Genomic DNA, 26911 nt, shown 5'->3' with positions numbered 1-26911 from the left:
TTTGGATGAATGTTTTGTTTTTCCATAACAGAAGTAAGGTTCTCACATAGGATTTTCAACATGGAAATGGGAAAACAAACTAAAGTACCAAAAATATCTGGTACCTTTGTCAATGTCAATTCATTGACAAATAATGTTTCAGTGTTAATCTTAACTTGGACAGTTTATAATTTGTAGTAATAACATAAATTGTTACTAGATTAACTCTTGTGAATTGATTCTTGAGGGTTTATTTAATCAAATAATCCAAAAGGGTACTTAAGCAAACTTTAAATCTAAAGTTATTTTTCTGCTTCCCCTCTTCAATTTTAATTACAGGCATCACTGTAATTTCTACCCTTTTGCTTTACATATTTTAAACAAAGACATTGAAAGAACATTTTCAAAAATACCTTTATTTAGAATCTCAGATATGGCATACAGAAGAGATGTAAAAATTAAGACAGTCTAAATGGAATAATTAAACTGAACTGAATGCTTCTGATTTTTTCTAAAATCAAGTCTATTTATGTGGCTGGCAACAAATGTAACACTACACAATGTTATGCATTAATCATCATTCGTTAATATAATTTACCAGATCCATTAAAAAAACAAACAAACCAATAATCATACAGTATAACAGAACTGAAGACATTGCACTTCTTCATCTAAATCAGGTGAACCGTGCTCATATTTCAAAGAGTTGCAACAATTAGGTACAACGTTTGTGAACCGTAATATAGACTTTTGAGAGACAACCTTCAAATCTTTCCCTCAACATTAATTTCTAAACAGAACTGAGCTACAATTTCACATAGCTCTCTCATTTCCACATTTGCTTTACAACTTTTGAAACTAGTTTTATAAAAAGTTGCAGGGCTAACGTTTTGAAATCATTCTCTCACACCCACCTTGACAGAGTCAGAATGAGTGTCAGCTATTTCTAAGAGAAATTAAGAAGTAGGCTTCAGGAAGGCAGACATTGAACAGCTGCTTACACTTCCTTACTCATTAATTTCCTGTTAAATGTGGAATAAGTCTGGTGTGTTGCAAGACTGACAGATCTTTCCATTATATTGCTTAAGCTTGTTTCCTAACATACCAGACCAAATTTCTAACCTTTCTGAAGTTGTCAAACCCAACCAGTTGTTTTCTTTAATCCATTCTACAGAAACAAACCCTTGGCCGACAGCAAGGTTGCATTATTGGTGAAGACTGCTAAACCGAAACATTTTACAATACATGCACTTCTGTACAATGGAGAAACAAAGGTGCTATTATTGCATAGATACTAAAATGGAGAAAATACTGTTATTCTTTCCCAGTGGTTAGCTGCTCTGTATCTAGGTGGTATGAATCTGTTGATCATACAAGTTCTAGGTGTCAGAGCAACAAGGCTCAGTGCACTGAGCGTGTTACAAAAGTGATATTGCCTCCCCTTCTGAAATCCAGACATTGGATAACTCTGTCACAGCAGAGGACTGGTCTTTTGGTGTGGCAGAGAGTGTGCATGCTGGGAAGAGCCCCACTTGTTACCTTAGCACAGACAGTGCCATTGCCGACACAAGTATTTGGTATAAACGGATGAAAATTAAACCGTTTCACAAATAAGACTTAGAGATTCAAACTTGTATATAAGAAAACAAAGAGGGGAGGCATTACAATGTGCTTGGTGTATAACCAGGTGTACCGTGACTGATCTTAAAGTACACAAAAGCACTAGAGGCGGGTTTGCATCAGCGATCCTCCATTTTTTGTATTTCGTCTGCTAGCCATGAAGCAGGACTCACTTTATTTGTCGAGAACAAATTTGTATCATAGCTACAACTTATTTTCATGGGTTTGTTTTCATTTTTTCCCCCCATCTTCCACTGATGGAAGTCATTCATGAAACCATTTTGCATTTGGAGAACAGGTCGGCACCCAATGCTAATTGGAATTTGGAAACCCTGCAGTTAATGCCAAAATACACAGTGATGGACAGAATAAACTCCTCTTTGAAGCAAAAGCCTTAGAGTGGCTCAAATGTAACTAAATGAATTCTGAGCTTAATCTGTCATTAAGACAGATTCTTGAAATTTTGGATTCATCCCAAAGACCATTTCACACAGACTCTACAACTGTGAAAAGCAGGACAACACTGACCTCTATCTGCAGTTATGCATCCAAATCATTGTTAGTGAAAAGTGTCATATGTACACAACAGCATGGAACAGGTTGCCTAAGAATTATCTAAAATATAAAACTGGGATATTCAACACCCCGGTGGGTGTGCTTATAATGTGTTAATATTAGAGATTAAAGATTAAAATGCACTGGCATTTCATTATTTCGGATTCAACTCACATATTCTGATCTCTACTTGAGATACCTGGTAGCATACTCTACCAAACTCAAATACGTCACCTCTTTCATTTAATCATTTTTTAACATCAAGCATCTTAAAACAATGAGATTATTCCACCTGTGAGTAGCTTCACACCACAAGCAAAGCAAGATCATTAGTGCTGGAAGCAAGCAAGTATTACCAATATTACATTCACATCCTGTCTCCTGCTGAAAGAGCTGTCAGCACAAAGGACACAGACAATATAAACCTAAGTGCATAAATCACTTCAAAGTGTGTTTATAACCTCAGAAGTGCTCTAGAACCATATTTCCAAATTCCATATGGGAACAGTTAGCGGAAATGGAAATGAAAAAAAAATGACTGGTTCAAAATTAAAGACGCTGTAATTGAGAACCATGTTTATATACTGTATTCCATTCTTGTATGTCTTGTGCCATTACTGCTTTATAACTTATGTTAGCCTAAGGTTCAAAGATTACAAAGGGACAGATAAACCTTTACAAATGTTATAACTGCATTAAATGTACAACATTTACCTTTTGTAGTGCAGGATCTCATTTAAAATGCCCTCCCCATTTTTTTTTTTTAAAGGACCACAGAATGTTATTTTCCTTCACAGTTTTTCCTTGTTTTGCTTCCGGAAAGTGAAAAGACGTCCACATTACGTGCAAAGTCCTTGTCCGTAGATCTCCAGGCCCTCCTACGCAATGAGCAGCCAGAACATGATCACCAGGGCCACGAACAGGAAGAGCCGGGACAGGAACTGCTCGTCCATATACTGTGGCGTCCCAGGGACAGCTTGACATGGAGAAACAGAAATAAGACTACAAGGCAGAGCAGGGAGGTACCGATTCCATATAGAATCGGTTATACAAAGATAAACAGGACAATACAAAAACACGCAAAAAGCAACTGTTGTTCTCCTGTCTGGTTTACTGAAAAACAAAAATATCTTAAAGATATAACAAAGCACTTTGTTGCTGGTATATTCATATATTAGTAAAATGGAAACACTGCTCTGCTTATATGCTCTATTCCATTTAATGTTTACCACAGTATTAATCAGCAAAAGGATTACATTTCAGAGGCATTATTGTTTTCTTGTCCCATATATATCTTTAGCACTTATTAAAATTATTCGCTACTCTCAAGAGCACAGCATGTGGCAACAGTGAACGGGTACAGAGTTAACCGATTACCTGGTGGTGGTCTCCCGTCGTTGATGTTAAACGCTGTTGCGAAAATACCGAACGGAAAGGCTCCGATCCCAAAAGACATTTGAAATCCTCCATCTCCGAACCCAAACCCCTGGAAACCCTAGGAAACAACCAGGAGTAACATTCAGGAAAAAAAAGAATATTGTAAAATAATTTCCAAGTCTCCAAGACAAACAGACTCACTATTAAATTACAGAGATGGCACAGATGAATATAAACTGAAGCTGTAATCTAAACCCCAGTAAAGACTTATACACAATACGCCTTCTATTCATTAGAAATGAAGGCTCTCATGGTTTAAGAGTAAAACATGAATCACAGCACAATGAAAATCTTTGAATTAGGTCTTCTAACCATTACAGAAAAGGGAATTTCTGATGAACCACATGTTCCTGATCAGGGTTGGCACCTATTAACTATTTTAAAATAAAGAACAGAAACTGTCTAAGATAAGATATCTTAAGATATTCCCCCAAGCTTAAATTAAGCAACTCATTTTGTCATTTTACTCATTTTGTAAAACAAACAATGCACATTAATACCTTAGGTTAAACTCTTTTTGCTCTTCAACTGTTACATAGATAAAGAGCAATTTTTTTCTCCCTGTATTGAAAGAAATATAAAATATTCAAGACAAAAAGATTGTTAGGATATAAAGTTAAAGGGGTAGAATTAAAATCAAGGTAAATCATGTTAGAATTCTATAATGTACTAGTAAGAGCTCCCCAAGAACGCCATGCACCATTTGGGATGTCAAACTACAGAAACAGATATTGCTCCTCTGGAATCAGTACAGGGAGAAGTAACTGTATGTGTTCCTGGGCTTAGCAGAATGTCCTAAACTGACAGAATAAAGTTCTGCACGACTCTCCTCTTTAACACAGAAAACGTCACGGGGACCCAATTCAAAATCCTCAAAGGCACTGCAAAAGTCAAATCGCAACAATCCAGAGGACACAAGTCTAAAGCATGGGCAGATGTAGTTTTTGTACACAAGGGTTACTGAGAGATTGAAACAAGCTCCCCAGCCACACTGTTAAAGCCGACATCTCGGGTTCTTTCAAGAAATGACTGGATCCACATGAGATCCACAATCGCTACTACCAACCAAACAGGCGAAAAGCTAGTCCTCCTCTCGTAACCCTCCTTTCGCTTTCATGGTCATAACGGGAAATGTCAAATCCAGATACCGAACAGAGCAAGATCTTTTATTATAGGATGAAGAAGACTGATGGCCCACGGGGAAAGAATATACGTATGATGCAACACGAGAAAGAATGCTGGAAGCTCTCTCCTGCGACACTAAACAAGGCCCTTCCACTGGGGCCATAAGACATGTTTCATAAGTCCCTCTTGGATAGCTCTTTTCTTAATGAATAATGTGTGGCGTGACTTTCTTGCAGGCACTCTGATCCATGCAATTGTTTCATCAGATGAAGCATGTGCAATAAAGAGGCTTGATTACAAATAAGCACACTATTACCAAGCTAAAAAAAAAACGAAAATTACTTTATACTTTGCCGATTTACACACATACTAATAGACAACTGGAGCCAGATATCAAGACTAATCTTTTTAGGATTTTCTCTTTTGAACATGCTTTGTTTATCGTCTTTGTAATCTTAATTGGATCCATTGTGAAATGTGCTTTTTATGAATTGGGAAGTGCTTCGAGATTGTTGCTTTTCAAGATGAGATGAAGAGTGCATTATAATCCGCGAGACGCTTGGTGGAAGATGCTTTTAGAGACAACATCTCCACACAACCAGACTGAGCTCCTGAAGGGGAGACAAGGGCGGTGCCCCACTTACTCCTCGATTTTCCGGTTCAGGTCTCTGTCCTTGGGGTCTTGGAGGGGTCCTCTCTCTATTTGGCAAAAGCAGAAACGCAAATAAGCAAGTGAGAAGTAAAACATCACAACAATATGGCCTTTTTCCTCATTCGAACAAGAAAACACTCTGAAAGGATGGAGACCAGCGTAAATAAACCTTGGGTTTTTGCATCTCGCCATTTTGCATACCTTGGGTCCTGCTGTCCTGTGCTTCCTCTGCCATACAGTGGGATCACTTTATCACGGCTAATTCCTGCTTTGCACACTGGGCACACCTGCCTGTTTGGCCTGGTCTCTAACCACTGCAGGAGAGAAATAAAAAGCAATTACATTGCTAACAAAAACTCCCTGAAGTACCACTTTTGTTTCCGTTTTAATAGTAGCAGTACCTGATCACACAGTTGGTTCATTTAAATGTCAAAATTCATTTAAAACAGCCAGGCAGAATTATTTAATGTTTTAGAAGAAACTGATTTGCTGAAAACTATAATCTTTTTAAATACTTGATTAAAAAAAAACACAGACGCTGACTTGCGAGGGCTTATAATATGTACAAAAATTAGCCTTCAAAATTCATCTGAGAAAAAGACATTCAAGTCTTTAAGCAAAGGGTAGCAGATCTATAAATTCTGACTTACAGAGATTTAGTCACACTGATTTTTGCAACTTTAAATTAATGCACATAACTGAGTATCACTAACATCCAGAAAACATGTAAAACTATTAGAGCAAGCAACAGGAAGAACATGAAGCACATACTTCCTTCAGATGAACATGCAGAGGAGATGAGAAACAGACATGCAGTTACTAAGATACAGTTCATTGTAAATGTTGCATTTTTGCAAATGATAATCCTAAAGCAAAAGTCTGACACTCCAAACACTTTGCTGAACACCAACCCTCACTGGGGCTTTATGTAAGAAAAGCTGATGAAACTGAATGAAAACTACAGGCATTTCTCACCTGATGCAAGCAGGGCCAGCTGAGAGCATTCCCATGGGAGCGCAGAGTAACAGTAAGGTAAAGGGGGAAAAAAAACAGCGAGTTAATTTCCTACCAATTTCCAACCAAAACAATGAATTACATGGACGCTTTATACAAGTGTCACTGCTTCCCTGCTGATACCCATTAGTAGCAAAAGAAACATGCTTAAAATACAACAGCCAGATGGTTGATGGGAGTTTCTGGAAGTGATCTTTTTAATAATAATAATAATAATAATAATAATAATAATAATAATAATAATGTTTATTAGCCCCATACAATTTCTTGCATTAGGAATTCTTCTTTTAGCATACCCCAGCTTTTCTCCAAGGAGACACAGACACACAGACAGGGAGAGAAGCTTGGGGTCAGAGCGCAGGGTCAGCCATTGTACGGCGCCCCTGGAGCAGTTGGGGTGAAGGGCCTTGCTCAGGGGCCCAACGGAGTAGGATTCCTCTGCCGGCCACGGGATTTGAACCGGCAACCTTCCAGTCACAGGCGCAGATCCTTAGCCACAGAGCCACCGCTCCGCCCATTTTGACCATCATGCCTTGAAAGCTGTCTTCTAGACATTATCAGCAAAGAAGAAAGCCCACAACCAACTAATCAGCTGTCATGACAATTTCTAACGTGTAGCTCACCCTGTGCTTACAACAGAATAGCCCATGCCAATAATTCTAAATGTGCCTCTTCATTCACAAATTGACACAGGACCACACCTGTCCCACCCCACATCGCACTGACACCCCTGTCTGCGGCTCTGCCCCCCCGGTTAGCACATGGAATTCTGGGAAACAGGTACACGGATCCACGCACACACACCAGAACAGGTGTCCACAGAGACTGATGACCGCGTCCTTGGCTGTGTCCAGGCAGATGTTGCACTCAAACGTGCTGTCCTGGTTACTCCCCTCTCCGGTGGTGCAGCCGGTGCTGGCACTGTCCGTGGAGCCAGAGGCCGTAGGGCCCGCGCTGGCCATCTCCGGCTGTAGTCAAGGGAACGGCGGACAGGAAAAGCTAGCCCTCTGTTGCTGGCTCCTAGAGAAAGCAAACGAGCACAGGACAGCGTTTGAGATCTGTTACAAGTATACCGCGAGGCACTGAAAACACAACAAATGCTGCTTCTTCCAACACTCATTTGTTGCACTTTATTGCCTTTTAGTATATTTATCCACAGAGCTTAATAAGAATTCCTTGTATCTATATAGCAATTTTCATTAAGTCGGCTAATATTCAGGACAATGAACTGCAAAGAACAGTGCACAAATATAAGATGCAGTGTCAGAAAACTGGTTAATACAGTAGCTGAACAACTAAACAGTGGACAGAAAATGGCTACAATACCAGGACGAATCGTAGCTATGTCAAATCATTTTACAAGGAAGGGCTTCTACACTTAGGAGAGAGATAGGTAGGTTATTTCAAAACACCATGTTCGCGTCCGAATACTGACACCGTCACAAGTGCAAAACAAAATCCAAGACATCTTTAAAAAAAGATCATACTATTAATAACAGCGAGGAAAACCAGGAGACAGTTGTGATTTCACTGAAACCTTAACTGGAAGAAAAGTTAGTCAAATATTAATGCTTCATCTCTGAATTCCAGCCATGTTAGCATACATTGTATTTTTTTTAAAAAAATACCGTAATTGTAGAGATCTTAGCTATTTAATTCGGAGTATTCTTATATCCGAATTATGTTTATTTATATCGATCAAATCCACAAAGTAGTTCAGCAAGTACACTCCAGACAACGACTGCCGGATGTAGTTATTTCTCGTGGAAACCGTGGAAAAATGCTGTCCTTTCAGAATCGGAGGTCCCTTCGTGAAAAGGCGAGTTAGGTGATCGTGTAGACCAAGAATAAAAGTCTCTCAACATAACAAAGCATATCAAGTCTTAACTTGCTCCGCAAATCCCGAGTACTTACTGGACGATTATCTAGACCAGAGCCACCCGTCCAGATTTAGTAACAGCCTGGTAACACCGTCACGAACAGGATCGCACCGACTGCGTCTGAAGGAAAACCCTGACCCCGCACCAGGACCAATGGCAAGGAGACAGGTTATCACTGACCCAGGTGCTGCAACAGACCCGCAACACCCCCCGCCGCCTCACTGCAACAGTTAGATCCGTGTTTCAGGTGAACAGCTCAGCAAATCGTATCCCACAGAAGCATGGTGTAAAGCCCTTGTCGACAACCCGAGCGCTCGCTGGTCCCGGCTGCGACCCCAGCCGGAGCGACAGACGGCGACAGGCGCAGGGAGACGAGTCCCGGCGGGCCTCACGCAACCCCGGCGCAAAACTGACTCACGCAAAGACGCACGACTGGCGACACAATAGTGCACTCTTACACGAAACCGGTGTAAAAGCCAACTCCCCGTCGTGGGCTTGTACTAGGACACGGGTCAGGGCCGTTTCATTCTTGTATGCGTCAACGACGTCGGGTTATAAGCAGTGCCGGAGGTACTCGGGGAATGTCTTGGAAGACACCCCCCCCCCTTGTTTTCACTACTTGTCGTGGCTCAGATCGGCCCGAAAACAACAAAACCGTCCCGGCACACCGCCTTACCTTTCCCCCTCTCATCAGCGTCGTCGTCGTCCGTGAATCTCCTCGGTTTCTCGAGTTTTCCTCTCGCTGCTGCTGCTGCTGCTGCTCCTGGGTCCGTCTGTCTGGTTGGATCCCCTGCTGCCCCGACTCCGACAGCACCCGGAAGCACACGCGCAGGAACGCGACAGCGTGACCCGAGCGAGAGCCGCGAGCCGCGCCGGGACGGACTCGATCTATTTATCGCGTCCCTGGCAAGGAGGGCCGCCGTAGAGAAAACCGACAGACTCAAACGAAACACGTCTGAGGTGTAGCCGAACTATCTGGCGCCGCATTTCTGTTTCCACCCACTTTAAGAGACGCCGCGGCACGCATTTCGTATCTTGGGCGAGCCTGTTTTGGGGCCCATTATTGCCAAAAAAACATCCGTCATCATATATTAAGGCTTGTAAGACCCCTGTCTTTACCAAGCAAGTACAGGTACACCATGTTTTGTGGGTCTGATGTTTAAACGAGAGGCCAAGACCCGTGTTGGTTCGGGTTTTGTCTGAAAAGGCGAGAGCAGTGCCCCCTGGCGGTGTCTCGGCGGTTTTACTGGTGAAGCCGATGCCAGGTAAAGAGTTGAGACGCGGGCACGTCGTGTTAACAAGAAGGGGCAAAAGCTAAACACGCGTTTTAGATTGTCCTCACGGACGCGGAATATTCTCAATTTAAAATACAGAACTTTTATAACAGAGAATGGGACGCGTCCGTTTTTATACGGTGGGAGAAAACAAGAGCCAAAAAAGGTCATGTCAGAAGTGGGATTCGAACCCACGCCTCCATTCGGAGACCAGAATACCCGCCCAGGGAAGGAGTCGCTCCTTGAGTCTGGCGCCTTAGACCACTCGGCCATCCTGACACTGATTCTTTCTATGTCTAAACAGGGTTATATGTTTCCATCTGTCCTGTAAGTTAATGTACATTCATTTGCGATTAATCGCGCAATGCGTTACATTCACTTCTGTAAATTAATCGATTTACACGTTGCAGGACAGTTTGTCTGGTAAAGAATAAGAGACATTACAACGTAACGCAGTAATGACTTAAACCCGTAAAAAATGGATGCATTACATTTTGTAATGTTAATTTTCGTTATTTTTCATTTTTAACAGCTCGATTCAAGTATTAATGTGTCAACGCACGGATGAAAGTTTATGATGTACAGGTAGAACCATCATTTTTTGTAATAGTTGCAGAACATTTCTTATGGAGTTAATTTTTTTATTTAAAATAAAAAATCCAAATATTCATATTTTCTCCAAAAATAACAACAACAACAACAACAACAACAACAACAACAAAATTTAATTTGTTGTTCTGGCACAACATTTCACTATTTAGAAATGACCACAAGAGAGTGCTCTTGTGATCCTTTCTTGTGACAGATCAGAGAACACAATCAGAACCACCACCACCACCACAATAATAATAATAATAATAATAATAATAATAATAATAATAATCATCATCATCATCATAATAATAATAATAATAATAATAATAAACGAGCGGAATGGGTCAAAAAGAGGCCATGCATCTTTCACGATTTAAGCTGGAAAGGAAGATGAATAAACAAGCAAAAATAAACACAGTAAATGATTACACGGTCTTGCACAAGGATTTCATGGCAACGTCCATGCGTCCCCTGCTCACATTTTGCATTGACAGCTTTTGATGATCCAGGAATGGAAAATTAACTTTCACCCTACTGTGAAGCAGTGTCCAATTGACTTCCCGGAGCATGGCGATTATGTAACGGATAAACAGAAGCTCTGCTATTTCCCAGAGAAATTGCTGGTCCGACCCCAACACATGCCAAGCCTCCGCACCTCCATTATTCATCAAGGGAGCTAGTTGAAGAATGTCCGGGATGCAGTATTCAGAAGGTTAGATCCATTTTCAATACAGCACATAAATAACTTATGACAAGCCACGGCGATCCTATTGTTCATTCACACCGTATACACCTTCTACACCTTACATCGTCGGGAGTCAAACATCACCTCCCCCTTCTGTCTCGATGCCAGGCGTGACTAAAACAATGTGTGCCTGCACTACAATGAGGTGTGAGGAATGTTATACAGCTGTGCAGGCCTGACGGCTGTCAGGGTGGTTAATACAGCTCATGGATCTTGCTGTGCCCTGTTTTTATCAGGTGCTCTGAAGCCCCCCCCAAACAAATACAATAGATTTTTAGGTTTTACTCTAAATAATTATTTGAAAGGGGACTTCAGACTAGAGTTGGTTGCGATTTTGTCCCTCTACAGTCAGTACTATTAATATGAGACTATGAAGAAACAGAACCAAATGAGTTTAGTGGGCTTAATGGCCTGCTCTCATTTGTGGGCTTGATAATGTTCTGATGGACACATGAATTCAGACGTGACTGGTACCCGTTGTCTTCTGCCTCAGAAACCTTCTATCAAAGAATCTTTCTGTCTGAAACATGTTCACTTATTTATCATGCTTATGCCCCTATGAAACCAAGGAGATCAGGAACAAAACCTATTTTTTTCTGGTTTGTCCCAGATTCTGGGTACTAAGTACCCACAAAAAGGATGAAAAGATCATATTGTCCTGATATAGTTCCAGCAGCTGGCTGCGTCAGCATGCAAAGGCTGCAAAGGAACAAGTAAAAGTTTATTACATTCTGAAAAGAGAAGAAAGGAAACACAACGTTTCGGCTGTGGAGCCTTCATCGATATAACAATGTTCCTTTATATTAACCTGATATATGAATTTGATCTTCATTCTTCATTTTTGCAAAACACAGGGGGTTCTTTTTAACTTGTCTGGATTATTATTAATCATTGTTTGCAGCACTTATGTTTTAACGGTTTCCTGATATTTTCATGTTCTGCATTCCGCACAGCGTGCTCCATGACTCAGCAGGAGTCTGTCTGAAATTAAATGAACAAGAACCTTTGTAAAGTTTTTGGGTGTCAATGATACGGGGAAATGTTTTAAATCACATTCTGGACTTTAGAGATTTCTGCAAATAAAATAATCACATTTAAGTATAATTGTGACTTTATTTCATGAATTAATGGACTGGTCTGGCTGTGGTGGTACTACGGATTCTGTTTGGTGCTCCATTTCCCAACCAAAAGAAAGAATTCAAAGGACCCTTATCTTATCTGCCCATGCAGGGTTGGTTATGTTAGAAACCACATAATAAACCAGGTAAAGAACTGTATCTCCTGCCTTCCTTCATGTTTTACTTTCTCAAAGGAAAACATATCTTATTAGAAGCACAAGAATGACTCAGCATTCCTGCTAAAGGCTATGGCTTCAAGCTGTGTTGGAAGTAACACCAATTCATATTTGTGAAAAAACGTTCTGACATTTTTCTGGAAAAAAAAAAGAGTTTCATATAATGGTGGTTATTCTTTTGATTACAAACGAGGTGTAACTGTGTTCCATTAAAGCCTTGAAGTCGTTTATAACAATTGCGTGTTTACCTGCATGCTGAGCTACGACTACCTGTCTGCATAGGAAGCTGCAAAATGTCAGATTGTGTTTGGAAAATCATCCATCCATTTATAGTAAAAATGTTATCCTTAGAGGGGTGTAGTGAGTTAATGCCTAACCTACTGTAGCTCATTATTCACCTTTTCCATAGCGGAAAATGTGTCAATCTATGTCACATATTTGCAGAATAGCAATGGTTAATTGTTGTTTGGACTCCCATCCTGATCCTGCATTTCTTTCATTTCTGTATCCTGTGGTTTTAGAAACATCCAATCATGAGAAAAATGAGATCTTAGGTTTTGTAGTTTACATATGTTTAAATATATAAAGCCAAAACACTTCTTCAATATTGTTGCCCCAGAAATGAATTTTTTTGCACCCCTGCTTTTAATGTTGAACTAATGTAAGTGACCTATTCTTGCTTATCATGGTAAGAAAACATGGGCAGTGTCCATTTGGATACACTCACCTCTGGCATTAAGCCGCAAGAATGCAGTCCATCAAGACATACTGGAAGTATTCCTAGTTTCTATGCAAATAACACTGCAGACATCAAGAGCACTGAGAGCACTGCATTGGCTTAAAGAGACTTTGGCTTTTTTTCCCCAGCCATATAGTTAGGGTTCCAATTGTATTTATAGAGTATTCTAATTATCTATAATTCTATTATTTAGCCTCAATGGCTCCCCCTGCCTTTCCCTGTTTGACCTGGAACTTTTTGAAGCTTTAAAAAAGTTTTCACTAGGACGCAAGAGCCGCAGTGCTGATGAACTGTAAACTCTTTATTCAGTCCAAAACTAAAAAAAAAAAAAACAGACTGAGAACTGAAGGGAAAAGTAGGGATCTGTTCTCAGTTACTAGGATTGACTGCAAAAAATAGATGTAAAAACTCATTTATGTTACTAAAATTAGTGTACGGTATTAACAAAAACTCTCGTATCACCTTACAACGATTTTAAATATATCATAAACGCCACGGGATTTGTAATAGGGTTGTTTTTCTTCCATCTAGAAACACGTGTTCTTGTTAGGACAATAGATCTGTGAAAATTCTGAACTCTGTTACTTTTCTGTATTTTTTCTTTTTTGTTTCCTCCTCTCCTTCAGAATAAAACGAAATAATACAATGTTACGGAAAGTTGTTACAGCCCCGCTGACAGTGAAGTGATTTCTGTGCCCAACAAGGGTCTCAGTGTCTGGCCATGGACATTTCTGCAAAACGCAGGGGGCTCTTTTTCACTTGTCCGGATTATTATTATGAATCGGTGTCTGCAGCACTTATGTTTTAACGGTTTCCTGACATTTTCATGTTCTGCTTTCCGCACAGCGCGGTCCATGACTCAGCAGGAGTCTGTCTGACAAACTAAACTCCAAGTCTGCTGCCATATACTGCAAGTCACGTTACCGTCGCAAGAGGATGGGCTTAAACTGTATGGCCATGCCGCTTTCATGAAAAAAAGAGAGTGCGGTATATGTCACACAGGAAGCAACAAAGCTAACGCCAGGGTTATACAAGTTGAAGGATACGTATTCAGGTGCGGTTACACAATGTAATGGGACCGTTTCAATGCTTTTTAAGTACATAGTGGTACATTTTTGCCCTGTTGTGTAGCTATAGGGGCAAATTACGTAAATGATTATTTTTTAAGCGTCAATGTAGCTTAGTTAAAATAAACTGCATTACCTGTACCTTCACAGTTTTCCTGCAGTTTGTATTTTGTTTCTTTATGAGTTTCTATAATTGCAGGTATTAGATGCTATCCATTTGATTTTTAGCACGTAGCGTTTTTCCTGTCTCAGTCTGTCCATTGAAAGCTTGATAGATTTAGTTTATTTTCCGAGTTCTGATATAACCGTGCTGATAACCTTCTTTAATTGCTTTTTTTTTATCAGACTGGGTTTTGTTTTGATAGTGGGCATTAAAAATAATCGATTGATCGTGATGGGAGTAGGCACAGAAAACAGGGGTTTAGACTCCACGCTCTTGGGACAAAACGGGTACAGCTACGAAGAAGAGAAGAGACCCCTGAGCACAGATATCGAGGTGAAGGGGGTTGAAATGAGGGACCAAGCAGTCAGAACCGACGAGAGGGGGACCTGGAGCCGTCGACTCGAATTCGTCCTGGCAAGCGTGGGATACGCGGTAGGACTGGGAAACGTCTGGCGGTTTCCATACCTTTGCTACAGGAGCGGAGGAGGTAAGCACATTTCCGGACGTAGAAAACACGAACGAAGAGGAAGTTAAGGGCTGCAGATGAATGGAAAAAGGCAAACAGCCTGCCAGTTAAGTCAATATTACTGGAGCAAGGTGCGTTTCTATCAGCACCATAGTCCTGATTTCTCAGCAAAGTGAACGGAATGAAACTTTTCAGTTTGTTTCCAAACCTGTACTGTACTATCATGATTTTGCAGACAAGCCTTTAAGGTTTGTCTTGAAAAGTAAAGAACCCGACTGATATTTGGATGATACACTCTTGGAATCAGGGTAACGCAATATGAGGCAATTTGATGTTTAGAAAGCCGGCCTGCTGTAGACAATCTCATTCTGAGTTTATGTAATCACGTATGACTTGATTTCTACATGTGAAGTAGATACAGAATACTTAGTGAAGCCAGAGAGGTATGGTGCTGATGTTGAATTGTTGTTGCTCTGGCACATTAATGGCAGTGGTTAGTTGCTTGTGGCCATGAGGATATCTCATCTATAACAGTCAAACTTTCAGCTGCCATCTGTATTACTGCTGCAACAACGAATTTGACATGGACTAGTTTCTGTGGTGGTTGATGGGTACGTAACGTGCCAAAGTGTACATACAGTATGGTAAAATGGAGTTTTTCTAGACAAACTTTCAACTCTGGCTTAGATTGAGTACTTTAATTCACCTCTTGTAAGCGCAGTGGGGTACAAATTTGAAACATTGGGCTCTTTCCAATCTGAGCAACACTTTTATAGGGTACATTGATTCATACAATACATCAGAAAGGAGATCAAAGACAGCATCATGAATATGTTTTGCAATCCTCTTAACTGCAAACGTTAATCCTGAATACTGCATGCACTAATGAACAGTTCACTCTCATGGCAGTTGAGGAAGCTGTGTGTTGGCATTTTACAAGAGTGCATCAAGACAATTTTAAAAACAAGGTGCAGTGGCAGGTGGCATATAATTTTTGAACATTTTCCTTTTGGGAAATGCTCATTTACATCAAAGGTTCTTGGTGTGATTCAACCAGCACTGAATTTGCATTAGTTTACATCACAGCACAAATCTGCGTACAGTAAGTGCTGGCCAATCTGAACAAAAAGGTCAAAGACTAATTTAACTTCCAAGAGTGTGCTGCGGAGTTTGGTTTCATTTCCTCTTAAGGGGTTATGCAGTCCTGTTGGGGTCAAAGGTACAGTCATTGATTAGTATTTGCGTACCCTTGCAAACACTGAGAGAATAGTTGCGTCATAAAAACATATGTATGAAAGCACATTAAATATTTGGTGGTACATTGTGATTATGCAGTGTTTTATGTTACATGATTCCTGCTTGAATCCTTTAGTTTATGTCCACTTATGTGCACTGCTTCATACTGCATTTCAATAACCACTGTCTCCGGCTCATCAGACCTCTCACTGCGCATGTGACTCAAGAGGGTCATCCTCGCCGCTTAGTTTTTTCTTGGCATTGTTAGTGAATGTATCGGTAAAGATGACTTTGCACCTGAGAAAAAACTGCAATACTACAGTATACAGTAGTACTAACATGACAAAAAAAATAAACACCCCAAAATGAAGGGCCAGTAAAGGGAGACTACTTGTAATAGATAGATAGTTACTTTATTATCCACAGTGTAACGAATGATACAATAATAATAACAGTACAACACATACAATACAATCAGTACAGTGAGGGGTGCACTAAAAGAGTTACTCACAGTCCGGACACACAAAGAACAAACTAGAACAGAACAGTACACAGAAAAATCGTATCACACATATGAATATAAATATAGATGTAAATATAGATATAGATATAAATATAAATGTATTGCATCGGTCCCTGGCATATATTGCACAAAAAACGGTTGTAAACGGGAAAAAGAAAAAGAAAGAGAACAGATGTAGCAGTAGGTGTGTAGATGCGTTCAGTCCAGAAACAGGTCACTGTCGATGTTGCCTCTGCCCAGACGCAAGGTGGATGCGTTGTACAGTCTTATGGCAGAAGGCAAGAATGACCTCCTGTAGCGCTCCCTGTCGCATCGTGGATGAATCAGTCTATTGCTGAACGTGCTCTTCATTTCTGCAAGCCTGTCATAGAGGGGATGGGAGATGTTGTCCATGATGGCCTCTAGTTTGGACACCATTCTCCTCTTAGCCACTACCTCCAAGGGGTCCAGGTCAGACCCCATGACAGAGCTTGCTCTCCTGATGAGCTTGTTCAGCCTTTTAGAATCCACTGCTCTAATCCCAGGGCCCCAGCATACCACTGCGTAGAAAATGGCACTCGCTACCACCGACTGATAGAACATATGTATCATCTTACTACATACATTGAAGGACCTGAGCCTCCTCAAGAAGTAAAGTTGGCTCTGTCCCTTCTTATAGATGGCCTTGATGTTCTTAGACCATTCCAGTCTATCGTCGATGTGGACTCCCAGGTACTTGTACGAGTCCACCATCTCCACGCCACTCCCATGGATGTAGACAGGACAGGAGTAGGTTTGACCTTTTTCCTCCTGAAATCTACCACCAGTTCATTTGTCTTTGTTACATTCAGTTCCAAGTGGTTCTCCCCACACCACTCCACAAAGCTGCTGACCAGTCCTCTGTACTCCTCCTCCTGCCCACCCTTGATACATCCCACAATTGCAGAGTCATCTGAGAACTTCTGCAGGTGGCATGACTTTGAGTTGTACTTAAAGTCCGAAGTATAGAGGGTGAAGAGGAATGGAGAAAGAACTGTCCCCTGAGGAGCCCCTGTGTTACTCACTACCTGTTCAGACACACGGTTCTGAAGTTTCACAGACTGTGGTCTGCCTGTCAGGTAGTCAGTGATCCACGAGGTCTTGGAGGCATCGACTTGCATCTCCCCCAGCTTCCTCCTTAGAAGTAAGGGCTGTATGGTATTGAAGGCACTGGAGAAGTCAAAAAACATGGTCCTTACAGTGTTTCCAGCCCTGTCCAGGTGTGAGTAGGCCCTACCTATAGGTAACTATAGGGTGTCCAGTGATGAGCTAACCAGGGGTCTCAGGTGGGATAAGACCAGCCTCTCCAGTGTCTTCATGACGTGAGAAGTCAGTGCAACTGGTCTGTAGTCGTTGAGGACAGAGGGGCGCCCTTTCTTTGGTACCGGGACCAGGCATGATGTCTTCCAGAGCACAGGGACTCTCTCTAAGCGCAGGCTCAGGTTGAACAGTCGCTGCAGAACTCTGCTCAGCTGATCAGCACAGGCCCTCAGAACTCTGGGACAGACGTTGTCTGGTCTTGTGGCCTTACCCTGGTGCAGCCTCTTGAGCTCCTTCTTCACCTGGTCAGCTGTGATGGTCAGCCTGGCCTGGGGGATGGTGCTCATAGCGGTGTCAGTGCTGCGGGTGTTAATGGTGGAGGTGTTGGAGAGTGGCAGCTGTGGGGGATGGGGGGGTGAGTAGCTGTCGGGGGTTGTAGCTGTAGGCGGCCATGATTGTGGGGGATGGAGGAGGTGTTGGGCAGTTGCAGCTGTGAAGGCTTAGGGAGCGTGTGGCTGTGGGGGGATGGGTGTTGAGCCACAGAGGACCCTGAATCAAACCTGTTAAAAAAACTGGTTCAGCTCGTTGGTCATCTCCAGGTTCCCCTCTGTTGCACCCCCAGCCTGTTTGAAGCCAGTGATCTCTCTCATGCAGCTCCATACATCCCTCACCCTATTCTTTTGCAGCTTGTCCTCTACCTTCCTCCTGTAGGCGTCCTTGCTCTCTCTTAACCTCTGCTTAAGTTCCCTCTGTACACGCTTAACCTCTTCCTTGTCCCCCCTCCTAAAGACTCTCTTCCTGTCATTCAGCAGAGCCTTGAGGTCGCTGGTGATCCAGGGTTTGTTATTGGAAAAGCAGTGTACGTCTTTGGTGGGGATGGTGTTGTCTACGCAGAAGTTAATGTAGTCAGTGACACAGTCCACCATGCTGTCTATGTCGCCCCATGTGGTTTGCACAGCACATCCCATTTGGTAGCCTCCAAAGCACCACGTAGATCCTCCATAGGCTCCTGAGACCATCCTCCTCACAGTCCTCATGGTCGGGGGTTGGCGCTGGACAATAGGCATGTATAGTGGTATAAGCAAGACAAGGTTGTGATCTGTTCTGCCAAGGGGGGGAAGGGCTGTGGAACTATATGCATCCTTAGCATTGGCATATAATAAGTCCAGTGTTTTGTTTTCTCTGGTCAGGCACTTAACAAACTGGTGGAAAGTAGGCAAAGTGGTGGAAATAGATACGTGGTTAAAGTCCCCTGAAAAAGCTATAAAAGCGCTAGGGTGCTTTGTTTGTTGCCTGGCTGTGACCTGGCTGTGACTGTGTAATGGGACCCCAATTTGATTTTTGTTTAAACACACTCACTGTAAAATGGGTTGAGTTAAAGAAAACTCATTTAAAAAATAAAATCAAAAAAAAAAAACAAAAAAAAATCTACAGTGATATCCTTTATAATGATGTTTGACAGTACATCTTACAAGTGGTTGCTGTCGGCACTCACAGGTGATACATACAAATTCAATGTGAACGTTTCATAGTTTTCTTCTTTTTTGTCTACTTTGCTTACGCTTCATTATACTTTATCCCAGAAATTATTAAAATTACGGGAAATTATTAAGTTATTGAATCCTTTTAATTAAAAAGGCAAGACGTATACAGCACAGAAAAAGGAATACTTTTCTATAAACACACTTTTTGCACTTCTCATACAAATGAACATAATGGGTTACTTCTCAGTGTAAAGCAATGCATTTTTTTAACTTAAAACCTAAATTGTAAACTGACCTAAGGCTTTTTTATTTCAAGGACTCAGATGACCTGGTTACATGACAGAACCAGAAAACTGGTTTTGTCTGTTTCTGAGAGAAAACTCCCTTTTAATTTTGAGCACAAAGTCTGTGCTGAACCAGTGAATTTAAATTCCTGTGCATTTCTGTATGTCTTCAGAATTACGTTTGCTTTAATTGCTGGTATTATATAACTAAACCTGTCCAGCAGGGTGGTGGTGATGTCTGTTGAAATACATGTGAGGACGTTTTAAACCTTTTTCAACAGCCTGTAAATTGTAAATTGTAAATTTTATTTTTATATAGTGCCTTTCAATTCAGAGCATACTCAAAAGCACCTTACATCAGGTTTATATAACATTTTAATATTCTTGTACTACAATAGATATTAAAATGTACAGCAAGCAAGAAAATAATGAAATACAAAAATACGTATAATTTTGGAATTAAAAGAAAGAATTAGGTTAGAATTGAAGGCCATCGAGAACAAGTAAGTTTTGAGGCGGGACTTAAAAACAGCAGCAGAGGACTGTTTTTAATATGATCAGAAAGAGTATCCTCAAAGTGAGGAGCTACCACTGAAAGTGGATTTTGGCCCTGTTACATTTCCCAGAAACCTCTGGGCACACGTGCCGACTGCTGGTCACGGTCAGTGATTGCTCAGGTGATGAAAAGAAAAGTGAGAGAAGAAAGAGAGGAGCTTTTCACATTCTGCTACTGGACACAAGGTGGATCCTCCCAAAGTATTTTGTGCTGATGAGAACAGTTCTGGAAGGAGTGAGCACCTGGATAAATGTAATGGATTTTTGACCTGGACTGCACTTTGAATGAACTTGGGGAAAAAAAAGCATTTTTTTCCTAAACTTAGTTGCCTAAAGTACAGCTAAGAATCTAAAGTCCAAGAGAGCTAAGCTTTCTTTTCTGATTTTAGTCGATCTTTCTGTGCTTTATGTAAATAAAATTCAGTTCTTCACTGTTTTGCTGCGTTTTTGTGTCTGCTTCTTGAGACCCTGTCTATATAAAAGAGCCTGTGAGGCCACCCCAGCCTACACAGTGTCACATATTGTGCAGATTGTACTGGGAGTAGTGGTTTTGGGAACAGCACACCCTAGTATCAGTGCAACTGAGGGAAGGAGATATAGCAACAGAAGAGCAGAGGAAAGTCACCGTACTGGAATGGATAAGAAATATCAGGATAACAGGCTGGTTGGAGACAGAGGGCTGGGATCTCCTTTTTCCAGGACTACAGGAGTGATCCCAAGGTTTCTGGAGGAAAATGAGGACTTCCAGAGAGGGCTGCACACACATTTCCTTACCTAATGAAAGCTCTGCAGACACGATCAAGGTGGTTTAATATCTACAATGAAGATCCAGGGAGGAGAAGCAGATAATGTGCTTGCCCGTGGTGTCCAAGTTTAGTATGACTGTGGTCACAAAGCAACTGACTGCAGCAGCCAAGAAGGCTGTGTGGAGCTGAGGAAGGGGATGCTTTAGGTTTCTGATGAAGAGGGACTGGCCCCATTTTCTAGCCCACAACCACACAGAGAGCTTGCGAGGGTGGGGCACTTCGCCTGTGTGGTGTCACTCTATGAAAAAGCAAAACAAAACCCTCTGTGAGAGTCTTAATTTTGTACTGTACTAGATTTGGGGTGAAACGTGTCTCTTTGGTTTTGAGGGTTCCCTCCTGGTCCGTGTGGGAGGGGAAGGAACTCCAAAGACCCCCTGAACTGAGAACAAGTCACTTTAAATGTCTGACCTGTGACTGTCTCTCCGCAGGATTAAAATTTAATTAGATTAGTAGATTATTGAAATTCTGTGTGCAACAGTAAAAAGGCTTAAGACCTATCATCTTAGATAATATGATAAATTCCCCATGGCTTACTGAGCAGTTTAAAGGTTTAAAAAACCTCTTGCCAATGACTCAAGATCATTATTAAGATTTGAAACCGTTCAGTTACAAATTCAGAGTCCTCATCACTGGCCAGTGTCCCATACTGTTTTCTTTCCCGCAACATTTTCCAGCATGATACACAGCTTATACACAGCTTCCATTCTTAAAGCAGAAGTAATGTCAATATGATGTGACAGTAAACATATGGATGTCCTGTTCAGAGAAACAGGTCATGCAAACAAACAATATGCTTTAACATTTAACCTTTCATTGTTAGAATTTGATGTACCATTTCTCCCTCAAAAAATGAGTCATTGTAGTTTTAGTGCATTTAGATTTAGTGCATACCTTTAGTGCATATTATTAATGTGTAGTTTGTATGCTTGATTATACCAATAGTTGTTTGAAGCTTTGCTTTGTGTTACATTTCAGCTCTGGAGCCTTCTTCAGCATTCGCATGACCGATTGTATACATTTACACTCGGTCATGCGAATGCTGAAGAAGGCTCCAGAGCTGAAATGTTGTGTCTTTCTCTTTTCCTTTCAGCATGCAATATCTTTAGTTTCTTTGGTTAAAAGGTCATCAGGCTGATTTTCAAAACGAGCAAAATACGAACTACTGTAGATCTAGAAATGAGTAAGACCTAAGACCTTAAAAACAAAATTATTAGTTTTCAAATAACTGGTAGAAATTGAATAAATATTATCCTTCTGAAAATCAGGTTATATACCTCAGTGTGCTAAATGGGGTGGGGGGGGGACTGTAAAAAGGAAAATTAAATTTTGAATTCTGCTATTCTCTAAACTTTAGATATTGTAACAAGAACATAAAAAGACTGACAATGAGAGGAACCCATTTGGTCTTTCTAATTTGTCTAGTTTCTAGCAAAACAAAGTGATGGGAGGATCTCACACTTGAAAGACTCCAGGATGTCAGCTTCAACATCATGGCGGGGCAGCTTGTTCCACACTCCCACCACCCTTTGCGTAAAGATGTGCCTCCTGTTTTAACTTTTAAATGCACTTCCCTGCAGTTTCCACTTTTGTCCTCAGGTTTATATTTCATGTACGATTCGCATACTCTGGTTTGTGTGATTCTGAAGAAACACATTCATTTGAAGCCCAGAGGCTTTTGAATACTTGAATTACCCCGTACTCTTCTCTTGTTCAAAACTAAAAAGAGTGACCTGAATAACCACCTTAATCCTGCACATATTTATTACAAAAATGATAACTACATCTCTATTTCCTTGTGTTGTCTACCACAGCCTTAAGAGCCAAAGGTGGAAATATTTATGGCTTCAAATCTGTTCTTTTTATGTTATATTAAAAATTATAATATGAAACAATGTTCTTTTCAGATTATGGGAAGCAGAAGTAAATGTGATTCAGTGTTAATCTACCAAAAGAAAAAGTATAAACAGAGCACTTCTCATGTAGTACGTCTGATCGGCAAAGAAAAGTGTCCGTTGCTAAGGAACATCTTTTGCTGTGTCATGCCACAACAGTCCTCCACACCTGCTACAGCACAGAGCTGCAATGATGTTTAAAGTAGGCTACACATAAGACAAAATAATTACTGTTTTTAAAATATTAGCCTGCTGACTGTACAACATTATTTCACAGTACAGTACAGTTACTCAGAATCAGGTGGTTATTCAGTCCAAATTCAAGGACTCTTTCATAAAATGTTTTGATTTCCTGTGGAAGACATTTCCAGGATAGGTTTTCCTCATCAAATATTTTTTAAATAATGTAATCATCTTTTGCCATTTGCAGAAAATCAAAACATGAGTGAAGATGGTCAACACAGCCTTACTTTGGTCTTACACCACTCGATATGTTTTTTTTTTTGCTGTTCAACAATTGCCTGTGACAATATGAAGTGTCTGAACCGACTGCAAAGTTGTTTTCAACCAATAATTAACAATAGCAAAGCAGAAGCAGATTTCTGTTCAAGGATTAAAAAAGCCTTGATAATTTTTACATAATTTCTTAGTTCAGAAAACACTTGTTTAACAGTAATAACAAATCTCTTTTCAATCCAGATCAGACTTCCCGGTCAGTGAGAAAGCTCCTGTTGGACCTGGTTTACATACTGTGTTCTTGTTCCCACAAAATCATCTTAGGGAGAAATCATATCCAGGGAAATATTGGGATACACAACTCCCAAAACATTCACACAAGTCTCGATGTAAATATAAACTTTATACTGTGCATTAACAACATGGGAAATAAGTCATATAAACAAACATTTAAGGTCAGGAAATTGCTGTGTTTTCTTGGAACAGTTAACGTTCCCCTCATGCTTGTAGGTGTATTTTTTTAAATAGACTGCCTTGCAATTTTCATTTTTTATGTAATTCTAAGACAATCTCAACAGTGAAATTAGAATTGCCTAATAGAAAAGAGGAGATTTTTAGCCTTATTTTTCAGAAAATCAGATGTACAGAACCGTAAAGCAGTTTTGAAGTAAATAGTGAAGTTCTAAGGGTCTGGTTGTGATTATGATTGTGAACAACACACCCATCTTGTTAACCTACGGACTAAACTAATGACATTTCTTGTAATGCACCCCTGGCTAATTCTGTTCCATCTCTTTTCCTAGGGGCATTTATGATTCCTTACTTTACCATGCTGTTTTTGTGTGGTGTTCCACTGCTGTTCATGGAGTTTTCCATTGGGCAGTATACACGCCTGGGGCCAGTACATGCCTTAGCAAAAGTCTGCCCCCTACTGAAAGGTGAGTGACCTCTGACAGGTGCTGTATGCAAAAGATGAGGAAGAGCACTGCACAGTGTAATAGACAGCGGTCCTGCTTCATCTTGACACTCTCACCTCATGTTTTTTATCCTCTGGAGATCTAGATACAACCCAGCAAACAGGTGACGGCGTTTTATTTCAGTGCAGTCAGGTGCAATGTGCATTTTAATAATCAGAGGGTACTGACTTTAAAAAATTTGAGGAATTGTGGCTGTTCCTCTACATTGTACAAAGAGCCAATATTAACTGATATGTGTTTCCTTCACAATTTGCTTGAGACAAACTAGCTAGGACTGGTGCTGTTGATTTGGGTTATTTTCAATATTTTAACTCAGTAATTCACTAAATATAGCATAGCTGGACCTCACATAGAAATGACAAATGTCAAAGTGTATTCAAAGAAATCTGTGTAATCAGACCATCTTATGTCAACAGCCTGGATGAAAATATTCAATTTCAGAAGGTTAAAAAATACAAATGTGTTATAAACCACAATTACACTTGAACTGGTACTACTTAGAAACCTTCATAGAGAACAGATGTAAAACATGTTTTGTTGAATCCTAGCCTGGGTTAGAGGGTGGATTTGAGAAAATTAGGTTCAATATCAGTGATTCTGGGGGAGGTGGAAAGGTTGTACACCATTCCCTTTATTTTCAAAGCCATTGGGAATAGGCATTTGAAATATTTTGGGTTTTTCATGGAGAAAAAGAGCATTAAAAAGCCCTTCTTTGTTCTTCTTTAAAAAAACCCCAAATGACCTTGTTCTTGTTTAAAGAACGTAATCAATCTTGAATTTTGTTTTGGAAAATTCTTGATATTCTTTCCTCAGAATATCACCTTTATTTTAAAACAATGGCCTGTAGTGTCTAATGTGGGACACGGAAGAGCCCAGTGCTGAGTTATTTTTAAAAAGATAACACAGAAATGTGCAGACCTGTATTAGTTAAAATGCTCTAGTTATCTCTGGTCCTTCAAAGAGAGGGCACATGAAACTGAAGAAAAGCCTTGAATTCCAAAAACAAGCAAGATAATGTTTTACCCTTAAAATCCTACAAATAAGATTTAACTCTCAGTATAGTTTTTCCCAAACGTTTCCAAAAGAGGCCTCCTCTACTCTCTCTTAACTATGTGGTTTATTCATACTGTAAATGTTTAAAAACCAAAAGGTTTTTCTAGGAACAGTCCTCTGAAGCCGCAGGGATGTCGTTTAACATTTTTCAGTGTCTTGCGCTTGCCTTTATTAAAGGAACAGTACTTTAGTCTTTAGCCTTAGTGGATTTCTACATCTATTGTTAATTAATTTACATGCAGCCCAATTCCCTGCACATAAATAACATTGAAATGTGTTAAATAAAGGATCTTTTAAATAAAAATATGAAATTGTTTCTCCACTTTTGGATGGGGCTTTAATACAAATTAAGTTACTTCTTAATTAAGAAGAAATGTTGTTTTTAAACAAGATTGCTTTTTTTCCTCTTTGTCACTGGCTTTTTTGTATTTTATAAGTTTTGTAGACATTTTAAAATTTCAGGTTGCTTGTTCCCCACAAAACTGTAAAACCCTGTTACCAGTTTGCTGGATTGTGGTTTCAATGGTCAACACCAAATGTGTGTTTACTGAAGCTCTCCCCTTGACATGCCTGTAGTTTTAATGTGTATTTTGTATGATGTTTATTAGCATTTAATTTAATTGTGGGTTTCACGTTTACACTTGATCTAACAATTTCTGATTAATTGTTGATGGCTGGCCTTTGGAAAAAAAACATTTTAATAAGACAGTTTTCAGAAAAGAGTTACCCTCTGCTCTGAAAAAAGTCTAAGTCAGTCTCCAATAGATGTTCTAGACGTTTTCTGATGCAATTTTAGACTTTAAAGCAATTTTTAGGTTATAGGTCAGAGATTATGTGTAAGCAAAATAATATTATCAGTGAAACTGTTTAGAACAGCTTTGGAAGACTTTTCTGTGTACATGAAATAAAAATTAATCATTACATTAAAGTTATACTCATTCACTTTACAAAATTAATGAATCAATTATTTTCGAGATATACTTCTAAACCTCATATTCTGAATAAAATAGAAAATAACACCTAGGTGATCTATTATGTTATAAATTCTGTACATCCACAACGTTTTAATTAATATGTATTTAATGTTTTTTTCATTAAGTAAAATAATCACAAATCTGATTAAATAATCTGAAATAATTGGAATGATTTCTAGAGTTCAATCAAAACCAAACCTCCATTACCATTTTTCAACATCTGAATAATTTCTGGGCATCGCAAATTCATAAATCAATGGAAACCCACACTTTTTCTGTCTCATTCTGCTGTGTTAAAAATATAATTCATCTACAACACTATTTACTCTGTGCTCATGCAATCATTATTCCCAATCAAAAGAAACTTGTCACTTTTAACTGCAACAAATGCAGAAAGTTATTATCAGGAAACTTACAAAATCATTTTGTAGAAGGTTGACTGAAATGTTATTGTCACAACGCATTGCACCAGGTTGCGGATGCTGTCTAGTGGGAATCAGACAAGGATGTGCCTATTCGCACTCTCTGGTTCCTGTGCCCCATATGCCACAGGTTGTGCCTGTTTATCCCAAAGTGTGGTGGGAAGGAGATCCACAGCAAGGCTATCGCATTCTCATCTCGCAAGAAAGCTAGCTGTTGTTACAAGAGCAGGATAAGGAATAATGCCGTCCTCCAGGAATGCTGTCATGTCAGGATGAGCCTGCAGGAAAGGTGGCAGGTGATGTCACAGGTCTTGAATAATAAGTGGTGTGCAGACAGGATGCCATCAACCACAAGAGGTGGGGCAGT

At 40.2% G+C, this 26911-nt stretch overlaps 2 protein-coding genes and 1 non-coding gene across 7 annotated transcripts in view; 1 reads left to right on the top strand and 2 right to left on the bottom strand.

Annotated features, from left to right (window-relative positions):
* Positions 1-375: 375 nt before the first annotated feature.
* rnf185 (ring finger protein 185) lies at positions 376-9472 on the bottom strand. Of its 4 annotated transcripts, XM_088618557.1 has the most exons (8): positions 8939-9472; positions 8297-8395; positions 7187-7402; positions 6344-6362; positions 5570-5682; positions 5361-5415; positions 3532-3649; positions 376-3130 (listed from the first exon to the last, which is right to left on the bottom strand). In XM_088618557.1, exons 3-8 carry the CDS (start codon positions 7342-7344, stop codon positions 3033-3035), a joined length of 561 nt encoding a protein of 186 aa, XP_088474683.1. In that variant the 5' UTR covers positions 7345-7402; positions 8297-8395; positions 8939-9472; the 3' UTR covers positions 376-3032. The 4 variants fall into 4 exon arrangements, with proteins under 4 accessions (XP_088474683.1, XP_088474682.1, XP_088474684.1 ...); XM_088618556.1 differs by lacking the exon at positions 8297-8395 and having other exon boundaries at positions 8939-9471; XM_088618558.1 differs by lacking the exons at positions 8297-8395; positions 8939-9472 and adding an exon at positions 8721-8876.
* A 234-nt stretch (positions 9473-9706) lies between these two features.
* trnal-caa (transfer RNA leucine (anticodon CAA)) lies at positions 9707-9815 on the bottom strand. The gene is made up of 2 exons: positions 9778-9815; positions 9707-9752 (listed from the first exon to the last, which is right to left on the bottom strand). It is a non-coding gene; the product is annotated as a tRNA-Leu (tRNA).
* Positions 9816-13548: 3733 nt separating this feature from the next.
* Positions 13549-26911, top strand: part of LOC148641592 (sodium- and chloride-dependent GABA transporter 1) — a 29843-nt gene continuing 16480 nt past the window's right edge. Inside the window, exons 1-3 of one of the 2 annotated variants that reach the window (XM_088618554.1) lie at positions 13549-13962; positions 14321-14625; positions 23922-24056. In XM_088618554.1, coding sequence (XP_088474680.1) covers positions 13877-13962; positions 14321-14625; positions 23922-24056 — 526 coding nt within the window. In that variant the 5' untranslated portion in view covers positions 13549-13876. The remainder of the gene's footprint in view (positions 13963-14320; positions 14626-23921; positions 24057-26911) is intronic. The other variant, XM_088618555.1, reaches the window with a different exon arrangement.

This window comes from Lepisosteus platostomus, chromosome 24 (assembly GCF_059453375.1).
Source record: "Lepisosteus platostomus isolate fLepPlt1 chromosome 24, fLepPlt1.hap1, whole genome shotgun sequence".
Taxonomy (NCBI): domain Eukaryota; kingdom Metazoa; phylum Chordata; class Actinopteri; order Semionotiformes; family Lepisosteidae; genus Lepisosteus; species Lepisosteus platostomus.
This window is presented reverse-complemented; position numbering and strand designations above follow the sequence as displayed.

Excerpts from the sequence above, each read along its gene's own strand:
- rnf185 (XM_088618557.1), bottom strand. The coding sequence starts at position 7,344 with ATGGCCAGCGCGGGCCCTACGGCCTCTGGCTCCACGGACAGTGCCAGC. Across the intron at positions 3,650-5,360 it reads CTGAACCGGAAAATCGAGGA|GGTTTCCAGGGGTTTGGGTT; the intron begins GTAAGTGGGGCA and ends GTTGTTTCCTAG. Across the intron at positions 3,131-3,531 it reads CGACGGGAGACCACCACCAG|CTGTCCCTGGGACGCCACAG; the intron begins GTAATCGGTTAA and ends CTCCATGTCAAG.